Genomic DNA, 13,374 nt, shown 5'->3' on the forward strand with positions numbered 1-13,374 from the left:
GTGCAGTTTCTCTATTAAGTTCCATAAATCCACACTTGATATTTGTTCAACTCATATTATCTATCACACAATAATTGTTTGCATTTTGTAGTATTATACGATTTCAATCAATATGACAAATTTATGACGAAATACATTATTGAGTTATATATGACAAATGACATAAAAAACTAGTCTTATTCAACAGCCTGCGTAATTTCATTGCCGAATCCTGTTAACTTTCTGGTTGCATTTTTTTCTTTAGATGAATTTGACATATGGTGCTGAATACTATGCCACGTCCCCCATAAATATATACACAACGGAAAAATGGTTAATGCATATAAGACACATATAAATACATATATGCATGTACACACATACTCATACATACATACATACATACATACATACATACATACATACATACATACATACATACATACACACACACACACATACATACATACATACATACATACATACATACATACATACATACATACATACATACATACATACGCACATACATACATACATACATACATACATACATACACACACACACATACATACATACATACATACATACATACATACATAGGGGCATGCATACATACATACATACATACATACATACATACATACATACATACATACATACATACATGTATACATACATACATACATACATACATGGGGGCATGCATACATACGTAAGATACATTGATTCTTCTCTAGCAACTGACACAGATCTCTCAAGAAATGCAAATATGTCATGAAAGTGAAACTATCTTATATAACATCGTGGTTATCAATAGATCTGAAATTCACTTAAGAGTCACAAATTATGTCGTTATTACATATCTTAGTACCATGCACAAGCCAAGGCATTGTCTCTAAATATGGATTATATACCCTGATCGTTCTACGTCACGACAACTCGTGTCTACGTCACTGTTTCTGCGGTGCTAGAAATATGAGTCAAAAACGTTTCATGTGATTTTATTTTTCAGTTACTTTTCTCGATTTCTCATGTATTATTGTTGTGGCTGTATAATCATATCATTCAGCCGGAAAATACACGTGACGTAAGGGTTTGTCACTACTCGTCTAGCGACTCATATTGACAAAGCCCCTTAGGTCACTCGTATTTTTATTGGCTGAATGAAGAAACACATTGGGGAATGATATCTAACTCCCACACTGTCTACTTACCTTTGTTTCTCAATAAGTGTGTGTGGACCGTGTATTTATTAAACTAACATTTCAAAATAGAAATTAACCTTAGGAAAACGTCCATGTCATTTTGATGAATACAAATATATACAATGTTACCTTTTAAAAGCCAGATTTATTTAGTAATGTCTATACATTCATTTTCAAGAGTTTTCTATACACGCTACAATACAGCATATCTAATTACTGAACTTGGTGGTGCGCAATTTGTTTTTACCTCTCAAAGTGGTTATACAGATATAAACTACAATTCAGCGTTGAGGGCGCTATAACGCCATACCTGAGATTAATGTTCTTCTCGCCAGTATGACTGTTTAATAACAAAATCTGCACTGTAAATTTCACATTCAGGAAATCTCTCTAAAATGACATGAAATTCCTCGAGATGAAGACAAAGGGTATTGTGTGACAAACTATAAATGGAATGTGAAATCGTAATTAACATTTTTTTTATAAAATTATGAGATTGTCTTTCTCAGTACTCTAAATAAACAGGGGACACAAGTGACGTCATCAACACAGATATAGCTCCCTAACTTCGCTAAAAAGAAGCACATAGCCACCATTCCTACACTATTTTAGAATCCAACTTCTCCAAAAATCATATCAATACCACATTCACGAGTAAATAGAAAGTCTCTGAGCACAGTTCCAAAATAGTCTGACCATTCAGACTACTAATTATATTCTGATATATTCAAATCGGCGGGGGGGGGGAGGGGGGGTTGCTACCTTAATTTTTTTTGTTTACATTATCACTAACACAGGCACAGGTAACGGCTTTTCAAACAGTGTACCCTTTACATTCCCAAGTTTATAAATGAAAGTCTAAAATTTCACAAACACTTGTTGACAACTGTGAACTTCACTATTCAAATATTAGCCCGTCATCAATAAACCTCTTCAGTACCAACACATTCCTAGAGGAATTATTGAAATAAAATCAGTGCTTTTCCAGAGGTATTTGGGTGAATGTGTCCATTTTAAACCAATTTTCAAGAATATATCCTTATCAAGGAATGAATGTCAAAAATCCGTTCCCAAGGAGACAAGAGTTCGAATTTTCATATTGCAGACAAGTACGTCTAGTTCAGGGTCAAAGGTCAGATGTGTCTGCCCACAAAAACTATAATCTTTTGTATTAATGTGAAGGTTTCGTTCTGACCTTTCCTCCATTTTGTTTCATGGAATGACTTGACTCTTCAGAAAATACTTGCAATTTTCAGACATGACATCATCAACCCTTTTGAATTATATCAAGAAAACAGGGAATTCTAATTATACTACCTGTGTAAACAATACGTCATCTGATCTTACATTAATTTCTTGATCAAATCGCACATTTATAAACAAGAGCAGTTTGGGTACATGCATTTTTGCTGCATTTGATAATGATACGGTGTGTAAAATTTCCGTTATCGCCTAAATATTTTTTATATCAATGAAGTACGTACAACCACTTTCGCAACGATCATTGAATCAATCAGGAACAGCATTTATAAATGAACTGCCAATTGTAAGCATAGCTATTATAATGAAAATCTATCGAGGGGCAAAATGGTGTTCAAATCATTTCACAAACATGTCAGTGAGAATAATTTTTCAAACAAGTCCTATTGCAGTGTGGTTGATCTAAGATCGACAATCAAAACCATGTGTTTGTGTTTGTGTTTGTACATTTCAATAGTGAGGTCACACAGGTGGTTTAATTGCTGTCTGTAAAATACGCCTTATTATTCTGGTTACTGAAGATCAAGCTATGTCGCAGGTAAGGACATGATTATCTCCAAAATGGCAGATTTATTAGCTCGAATAATTTTCACTCTAACACCTTAAAACTGTTTGTGAATCTTCCCCATGACTACACATTGTGGGTTTCTTTACCGTAAACTCTTAAAACTGGCAGGTGTAAAATTTGAAGCTCCTGACGCGAAAGCTAGGTAAAATGTGAAGACAACTTGACGTTCTCTGCACACGAAAGTGCTTATAATGTTATCGAACTTCATTGGTCTAGATTAGATGGGTCATGGGACCATCGCACAATGTCACACAAGCTAACTTCGTTCGTTTATAGTGGGCAGGGTGGTCTGTCCGTCAATGCGATGGCTGAATTTAATTTTCGTACGTCTAACCAAATGTAGAAAACTGTCCCACCTTTAACGATAATAGGTTCTGTATTCATCATTGCGATGTTGATAAGTTGATTCCAATTTTACTAATTTACTGCTAATGCGATATACAGTGCTGGCTTCCGATAATCTTTCCATGTACTATGTTGTACATTGTATCGATCGTAGTGATGTGACCGCTACACTTTTTATTGTGATGACACGATAAATAAAAATGTCGATGTGAACGTCCATGGGGGGGGGGGGGGGGGGGGGGTGGCCCTAAACGAACAAAGTTCCTTTATTGAGCTTGTGTGACATTGTGTGATCGACCTTAAATGTACGCTCTGTCAAATATTCGACAGGAGACGTCTCAGTACTCAGATACATTGTTCAAATTGAAAAACGATATTCAGAAATCACATAGAAAAATGTTACTTGTTTGTGTATTTAGGGTATGATGCCATTGCATATTCAGTATTTCAATGTAGGGAAAAGACCTCACATTTTACCTATTTGCTAAAACTCTTTAAATTAGAAGTGTATGAAGTTCTGATTACATCGTTGTCTGAATTCTTTCAAATTACTAACAACAGAGACAAAAATTTAAACGGCTAAAAGACATTATAATAACATAAAAAAAATGATTCAGTGTTAGTTCTAAATAATTATATTGATCCGATAGAATGTGGCATGCCGGTCTTTATTTTTTAGAATTATTATTACACATGTTTTTTTTAATTTAACAAAATGATTGAAGAAATTTAGTCACAAAGTTATATTCTTAGTCATTTAAAAGACATGTCGCCAATAGTTTGTAACTCTATACCCCTGGTCCTAATGTTCTTGATAGTCCATGTACAAAATTATCATGGATGGCAATCTCACATTATTATGAAACGTAGAATTATCGGAGATTGCTTCTCTCTCTACTTACAAACCGTATATAAGGGGAAGATTTCAACCCACGAGTTTGTAAACAGAATAAAATCACTGAAATATTTACATAAATCCGATTCATCCTGGTCATATAAAATCAAACGATATATAGTAACGTAAAACAATTTAATTTTTACAAGAGTATAGGGCATATACAAGCAATTTCTTTTATCATTCAAGAGACAAAATGGCGGCGCGACTGAGCGAGCCCTTTAGTTTGCTTTCGTATCTACTAACTGGAACCTCTAACCTTTACACAAAATCGCATGTACCTTGTTCTAAAAGCACTAACGTTTCAAATCACTAAAGTATTTAAATCTGTCATTTTTGGTTCCAGTTGTACCAGTGGGGTCTCGCCATCGCATGTATTACTACGCATGTATTACTACGCATGTACAACTGCGCATGTACTACTACGCATGTACTACTACGCATGTATTACTACGCATGTATTACTACGCATGTACAACTGCGCATGTACAGCTACAAATAGCTTTAAAAATTGCCAAAAAAAAATTCTTACCTGATTAATACAAGAGATTGTCTAAGCAATTGGGGTTGTACATTGCATAATTAAAAATTAATCTTTTTTATATCATTATTCATCAAATTCTAATAAATGTCAATAACATTATAGAATATATTTTTTACTTATTTACAAGGAATATCCTTGATAGAAACAAACAAGTTGTTTGTTCTCTTACAAGATTCATACAAATTGTTTGTTGGTGTGGTGGTATGAGCCCAGAACAGAGATGACCTTCAAAACTAATCCATTTTTTACACAGTACATTACATAATATTTTAATCCATGTATTGGCTTGTATTTGATTGTTTTTTTCATTTATTTAGAATTGTTAGAATCCATTTTGTTATCTAAGTGAAATGTCAAATATTAACCCCCTTTGTTATATAAACAATATATGGAAAGAAAACCTTCTGAATATTTTAAGAACTGTTGCAATGAAAACGGCGAAATAATTGAAAATTATTAGCTGTGTTTGCATTAATCCGCCGGAGAAGAGTAAGTTGATTCAGAAATGCATTTTTTTCAGAAAAAGAAAAGTTTAGATTAACCATCTTTTTAGGTAACTGTTTAACCGGTTGTAATGATTTTGATTTCTCAAGAGGTCACCAATATTTAACTTTTACTTTAGCAGTGTGTGAATATTTACTTTTGCAATAACGTATCATTACAAATACAGCTAAAATGATGTAGGCTTGGTGTTTCACTCATGTGACAAGATATTTATTACGCACCCTCAGACAAGTTCTAATGCAAAGGAAACAATTACATAGGTAAGTATGTATGTATGTAAAATTAGTCAAGTTGGAAAATAGATAATTGCAGCCATTAAAATTATCAAGTCCATGTGTAATGTTTTCATTACAAGCCTGTTTCCACTGCACTGTGAAAGAATAGCACTGCTTATCAGTGTTCAATGTGATTGGGCAAAGGATCCTGCTGTGTTTATTGTGTCTCTGTTATTGTGTTAGTCGAGAGTTGAAATGTGTCTAGCTCTATGTCAAAAACGTAATGTCTCATGAGTGAAACACCAAGCCAACATCATTTTAGCTGTAATGGTCCATGAATGAAACACAAAGCCAACATCATTTTAGCTGTAATAGAACTATTAACCTGTAGAGGTAGTCAATACCAAATATTTTTTTTTTATTTTACTGTGGATACGTCGTTTCATTCCGCCCTCACCGGCTGACTGATGTGTGAGGGCGCCCCGTCATGGCGTACCTTACAGCCTTGAGGATCCGTTTATACGATTGATATTGTTTTTATTAATAACTGTTGTATTTGTAGTTTTACGATAACCCTAAACTTTATAGCACAAAATATGTATTAGACAATAGAGTTGACATTACATAAGCAGTAACATTACTATTTGAGTAAACGTCACCGTAAAATGTATGAGCACATGTTTGATCCAAAACCTTTTTGACTTACGGAAGACGCTTGGTATCAGATTCTCAACTAAATAAGTGATAATAGACCAAACTTTCATCTAGAAAATATTCCGTAGAACGCAAGTTATCTAAAAAAAATTTAAAAATTTTTTTTCAAAGAACACATTTTTCTAAAGATGCACATAACATGTCGGGTCTAATAATGCGTTATGTTTTTAAATGACTACATATTAGTACTGTAAAAACGTTGATCAGCATTCTTAGGCCATTTTGTAATTTGTATGAATAATTAACACTGCAAATAACACTGCATATGATGGAGCCAACATTGTCAAAAGACGTTAAACAGAGATGTATAAATATATAAATAGTTACAAAGTCATATTAACTGCACTATATATTCTTACTTACAGTCATGCATCAAGTTCTTTAACATGGGCAAGATAGTTCTATAGTAAGCCCTTTGATGCCTTCTGTCTGACACATTTACTCGGGGGGGGGGGGTGGTATTTAACACTCACTCAGAGTTTTACTTTAAGATACAACGTTCTACTTCTTGAATTTTCTATTTACTCAATGTTATTGCCCAACTCGTTAGTATATTTGTTTTATCAAAAACACTTGCTCTGTTTTGCGCCTGCAGAAGTTCTCGGTGACTCTGAGGGAGACTTCTTTAGTACACTTTGGTACGAAATAGCTTGCATGTTCCGTGATATTTTTTTTTGTCGGGATGCTCAACATGTTATTGTTTATGTTGAAGGACAGCTCGATCTTTTTTATAACTGTCAGTCTATTTTTATTGAATGCATTGACGTAGTTTCAGAGTCGTCATCATCCGTTTCTTCTTCGAGTAGTGCCTCCTGGGCCTCGTCGATTAGATGTATTGAACCCCAATGTTTGAACATTTCAGGGCCTATGGGTTTGGGTGATTCGGGGGCATTAGCAACAACGTCGTGCAGAGCTTGGAACATCTCGCTTCCAATGACAGGTTCGTCTGGAGGTGGTTCTCTGTTGTCTATCTGAGATTTCAATTGTCTCATCTTATTGTCCATATCTGTCAATGCCTCAAACATATCATACTTGAAACCCGAAATGTCTTCCTTCAACTGCATAAGCAATGGGTCACCATCTTCGTCGTCACCTGACCGCCTCTTATCAAATATATATCGTTGAACAAGCTGTTGTACTATATCCTGCAAAAGAAGGTAAGATATCGCAGATAGTAGTTTTGATTCCATTTGCCTTTTCCATGCACTTTTATTTTGTTTATTCCTTCCCTCTTACAGAAACATATCGCATATAACTCCTTTTGAACACAGAGTATGTGTTCAGAGCAAGTACACAGAATGCATGTGTTCTAGAAACCAGACCAAACTGAACACATGCGACTCGTCCTAAGCGTCAAAATGTTTAGAGTGTAATTGAAATGCTACAGTTTTATGAACAATCTATGAACTGTTTCTTTGATCAAACTATATGACACTTACTTTGTATTCTTTGTCCTTCTTCAGAAAGATATTCTGCTTTTTCTGTTAAGAAACAAGAAATTACAAAATTAAATATTTGGATTCTGTAGCATTCTTATGATTCTTATGAACATATATATAATAATACCCGATGCCATGTACCAGCCACTGTATTCGGTAGTGGGACGGTAGCCAGCCCAAACCGAGCCACCCCATTGAGATTGATGGCAGCCAATCAGATTAACCATTAGAGTCGTACTAACATATTCGGGGTTTTTTTATTTCCAAATAAGGAGATCTCCAAGATGTCCTTGAATTTTCAAGATGGCATCCTTCCCCGAGATGGCCTAAATGTTGTCACGGTTACCCAGAATCTCATCGGTTTAAGGTATAACCCCCGAGCGAGAATCTGGAAAAATACAACTTCAACAATTGTAAGGGTAACGTGGCCGATGTCGAGATCTTGGTCGGTCACTGATTTATCAAAAATTATTCTGAATTCATCAGTTCTGCATATATTCAATAATAATCATGGCATAAATCTTTTCGAAACCCATCTTTGTTAGGAGATTAACCAAAATACTCTTAGCAAGAGTTGCTACCATGTGATTTTACTAGTACTACAGAGGTCATGTTGTGGGTCATCCTCTCAGCGCAGCCATCTTGTAACAATCGCTGACGTTGTATGTTCCCAGACTCTCGCTCGAGGGTCATGCCCTCAACGGCGAGAGTCTGTGCCCTCAACGGCGAGAGTCTGGGTACTCGAGACCAGCCTAAATGTTGACAACATACACACGTACCCTCTTCCTGTCTTCTCCTCCTCCATTCAACTTACTCTTCATGTGTTTCATAACATATTTAAACGAGTTCAGGGTTGGAATGAAATTAAATGGTGGCGCTATAGTATTAGTTTCATCATAAAAACTCATCCACAAACTGGAACGTGAAAATTTCCACTGCATGTCGGCGTCTTCCTAAATAAGAAAAACAGAGAACATGTGTGAGAGATAATTAGATGTTAATTCCCTAATACTTTTCTTCGCTCAGCTACGTAGAACAACAAAAACGAACGTGTTACAACCGATGATGTAGTAACCAATCGATAAAGTATCAACTTGATACTGTTAAAGTAGTAAAAAATTTAATACCGATAACGTTACGGTATCAAAATGAACCGACAGTGTGTTGACCGGTAATGTCGTAATTTTGCTACAGAACATCATTGTTACTTTGAGTCCGAGATGTGAACTGCTTACACCCTAGGTAAGTTATAATTATATTCCTTCAAAGTATAGCCCGACGATATCATTAACCTGCGCGCGCAAACTTTATACGGCCAAATAAAAAAGGTTGTTTGGTTCCGGTTATCCGACCCAACCTAGTGTTTCACGCCGACCCTAAACTTTTTGAAAAAATAATAAAATCGCGAAAATTGTGAAGTCGCGCAAGAAATAGTGGATGCGGAAATTGAAATCAGCTTAAAAAGACACTATAAAACTGTTCTTCCAACTGTTCTTCCAATCTGTAATGGTTGTACATCTGATGAGAAGAAACCAATAACACAGATCTAGAGACCATATGGAAAACAATGGAAAACATAACTACCTGAGCTAGACACTCACATATGGAAAACAAAATTAATTAAAAATCTACCTACCCCGCCTATTCTAAAATTTAATGTAATCGAAAACATACAATATTTTTTTACGCCCAATTTATAATTTTGAACAAAAAATCGGAAATAGTGTTGATTCGCATTTCGAGCTGCAGAGCCAATTGCATAGACCTGAGTAGCCTTGACGTAGACGACTAGGGTGATATTTCCATATTTTTTGTTCGATTCAACTGGGTATGATACATTCCGTATTTAGATGAACAGTAAATAATTCGAAATGTAGTGACTTATCAAATACTATGTATGTTGGCTCTAAATCTGTTTAAACTGGTGGTTAGCAAAAATAAACCTCAAATGAAACAACTACCCCAAGTAAATTCTGACTAGCGATAGAAAATAATGACAAACTTGTGAATCTCCTAATTAAATATATTAACTCATTACACAAGCACATCGTAGTAATAAATTATCCACCGGAAGAAATTTGAGGAAAAGTGTGACAAATTTGACATTTTCGCTAAATTATTTATGCGCCAAAATAAAACATATCCGCGGGATATATTTACTTATACACTGAAACAAATTTGAGCAAAAGTGTGAACAGTTTGACTTTTTCGCTAAATTGTTTAGTCGCCAAAATAATTAAACCAAATATTTATAATTTTATAGCGAATATAAACACTGTGAATACTATATATTTTCTTTTATACGTCTCGTACACCTTTTAACAATAGGAAGTGTAATAGCAAGGAATACAACTGCAATCAATACATGAAAAGAGACACCTATGATAAACTCTAGGGGGCGCACTTAAAGAAGATTCTCGCACAACTTACTTCAATTCTGGTGTATGTATTGCTCATCATAGCTATGAGTACGTTTAGCAGGACTACAATAGCCAGAATATTGTAAGCAGCAAACAAAAGACGACCAACGTTTTCTGTAAACCAGTGATCCGTTCCTTTGATGTTCAAAGTAGTCAGTTCAGTCATACCGAACAACGCCCAGAATAGTGTGGTTAAAGAGTTGCTAACACTGTAATAAATACGAACATTGATATTAGTAGGCTTCCAATAGTATCCTCTCTCTTTGTTTACCAATAACAATAATGCAAGGGATCATATTTAATACAGGAACAGGAAAAATGGTTATCCTGGTGGTACGGTGTTGCTGTTTTGTTCTGTCGTTGTAGATAATTGTGTCGTGGGTACGATATTGGTCGTGGGTTGTAAGATTGTTGTACATGGAGGCTACGATGATGGACTTGGTGTAGTTGTTTTTGTTAATGGTTACGTATATTGTGGGATGGGGGTTTTATGTTGTCGTTTTGGGTGGCATTGTGTATGGTTGTGGTGATGGGGGTAGTTCGGCTTGTAGGTGGGCATGGTGATCAGAGTGGGGTGTATTGTTGTGAGGCTGTTGACGATGGGAGAGGTATTGTTGTTGTTGTTGTTGTTGCTGCTGCTGCTGTTGTTGTTGTTGTTGTTGTTGATTTGTTGTTAGTGATGATGGTGGTGATGGGTGTGGTAGTGGTCGTCGTTGCCATGGGGTTGGTGGGTGGTGGTGGTGGTGGTGGTGGGGTGATGGTCATGATGGTAGGTAGGTGGTGGTTGTGGTGGGTAGGTGGGTGGTGATGGTTGGTGATGATGATGTGATGGTGGTAGTGGTGGTGGTAATGGTGATGGTGGTGGTGGTGATGATGATGATGATGATGATGATGATGATGATGATGATGATGATGATGATGATGATGATGATGACGACGACGACGATGGTGATGATGATAATTAATGATGATATGGTGGTGGTGGTGGTGGTGGTGGTGGTGGTGAACTGTTGCTAATCAATGGTAGTTGTGGTGATAGTTTGTAGAAGCAGGAGGAGAATTTGTAAGTGTAGGCTAGGAGTGTGATGGTTTGAGTAAATTAGAAGAAGTGTGCATGTGGTGATGATTGTTATCCACTTGAGATTGCTCGACTATCTTTTATATAATTAAGAACCTCCTTACCTTCCATACGGTTGATGACACGTTTCTTTAGACCTGCCAAGTATATCGCAGTGAAAACTACTCTCATAGGAATGGTATACATACAGTTGATTAAGACCAATGGAGAATGCGAACCACACAAACGAGAAGATCATGAGGAAACGCACAATGTCGATCATCATTCTTCCAAGAGAGATCTGCATTGGTCCGACAGACATCATAACAACGGTAATTCGCGTCAGTCGCAAAAAACTGAATACCTTCGCCAGAGCAAACAGGGCCTCGGCAACAAGAATAGGATCGGTTGGCGCCATCTTTTGACGAGGATAGTTCGACATATTTTCCTCGTCTTCAGACACAGCGCCACCACCGGCAGTGCCTTTATTGATTCTTTTTGCAGCCCTGCGAGTCCTCGATTTAGGTTCATTGCTTTCATCCTCCAGCTCCCTTGCAGCTTTGTAGGCGTTCACCCCTTCCTCTGTATTCCTCACTATGATTGCTCGCATATACGCCGTCAAATTCTCTTTAAAAGTTTGGTGGCACACGCTGGCATGATCAAATATATTTTTCAATTCCAAATCAAAGTCGTCAGGGGGTATGAAATTCAAAGACCAATATCTCGGATTGTCCTCGTCGTCCTCCGTTACGCCATCAATATCAATCGCATCAGATCCGGAAGACCCGTTGTCAATTGTCGGTAAGACGTCAACAGAACCATTGTAAGGGCTATTAGTGGAGATACTCCCTTCATAAAGGATTCCGTCGCTGGCCACTATAGGTGAGATGGTATGCCCAGAGAAGTAAGCCTTGAAGATGGATGGAAAATAGAGAGTCAGTGAATGTTGGGTAATTTGAGAATCTTAGTAACGTCTAGCTGAGAGCGCGATCAAAGGGTGACTGACGACCCTCATAAAAATGTTGTTTTGCGTTATTCATCGTAAATCTATCCTTAAATGAGGAGTGATGGAATTTGGCTTTTTCTGCAGACGACATTCACTGCAATTTCTAGTGTGCAATGAGTTAGAGAGATTTCTAGTGTGCAATAAGTTAGAGAGAGAGAGAGAGAGAGAGAGAGAGAGAGAGAGAGAGAGAGAGAGAGAGAGAGAGAGAGAGAGAGAGAGAGAGAGAGAGAGAGAGAGAGAGAGAGAGAGAGAGAGAGAGAGAGAGTTGCATTCTTATTTCGCCAAGTAGAGTGCTCAATCAGCTTCGAGAGTATATATATATAAAATACATGAATGTTCATTTACTTACGTGTAACGTTGTGGTTATTCGTAAAGCTATCCACGCCCAATACAAACTCAGAGTAAGGAAATCAAAAGCTTTCCACGAGACATTCTCCTTCACGGTCTGTGGTCCTTTTTTCCACAATTCTAATATCTCCTGCCAGGTATAACCTATCAAAGAATTCATCATACTTGTTAACCAACAAATTTTTCTTATCATCTAATATATCTAGTCGTATAAACCAAGCCTTTATTTTCAAAGTTTGAAAATGGAATTATGTTCAAGTATATATTGTGTACTTCACATGTAAACAATGTGCAGTGTACACGTATAATATAAGTAGTACTCATCAGTATTGTACATAACTATGAATGTAATATTAAGTAATGTAGTATTGTTACGAAGTGAATTATGAAAACTCTCTCCAGGTTTGTTTGGTTAGGACTTTTACAAAGCACAACATCCCTCCCCCCTCAAGTCCAGGCCCAAGAAACACACACACACACACACACACACACACACACACACACACGCACACACGCACGCACGCACGCACGCACGCACGCACGCACGCACGCACGCACACACACACACACACACACACACACACACACACACACACACACACATACATACATACATACATACACCCAAGTTATATCAAGTTATCCGGCCACCTAGTCACAGTATAATTGCATTACTACAGTTAATCCCATGACCTCCAGACTCCTAGCGCTCATCTTTAACTGTACATGTTGTACCACAGGGAACCGTAGTGTAAAATGAGTACATGTATATATATAATGTAATGATCTCGGTAGCTGTACTGCAAGATTTCCAGAGGGATGGTGGATTTAAATTCACGCCCCAAGAGACACTTAGACTACACGCACTTGT

General features: G+C 36.8%; 1 protein-coding gene across 1 annotated transcript in view; it reads right to left on the bottom strand.

Moving 5' to 3' along the window:
• Positions 1-5,892: 5,892 nt before the first annotated feature.
• The window catches only part of LOC144445618 (short transient receptor potential channel 4-like), a 49,683-nt gene continuing 42,201 nt past the window's right edge, over positions 5,893-13,374 (bottom strand). Inside the window, exons 5-10 of the mRNA XM_078135234.1 lie at positions 12,505-12,647; positions 11,275-12,059; positions 10,103-10,301; positions 8,452-8,625; positions 7,673-7,714; positions 5,893-7,378 (exon numbers count right to left, since the gene is read on the bottom strand). Of these exons, the coding sequence (XP_077991360.1) occupies positions 6,971-7,378; positions 7,673-7,714; positions 8,452-8,625; positions 10,103-10,301; positions 11,275-12,059; positions 12,505-12,647 (1,751 nt within the window). The 3' untranslated portion in view covers positions 5,893-6,970. The remainder of the gene's footprint in view (positions 7,379-7,672; positions 7,715-8,451; positions 8,626-10,102; positions 10,302-11,274; positions 12,060-12,504; positions 12,648-13,374) is intronic.

The sequence above is a fragment of the Glandiceps talaboti genome, chromosome 14 (assembly GCF_964340395.1).
Source record: "Glandiceps talaboti chromosome 14, keGlaTala1.1, whole genome shotgun sequence".
Taxonomy (NCBI): Eukaryota; Metazoa; Hemichordata; class Enteropneusta; family Spengelidae; genus Glandiceps; species Glandiceps talaboti.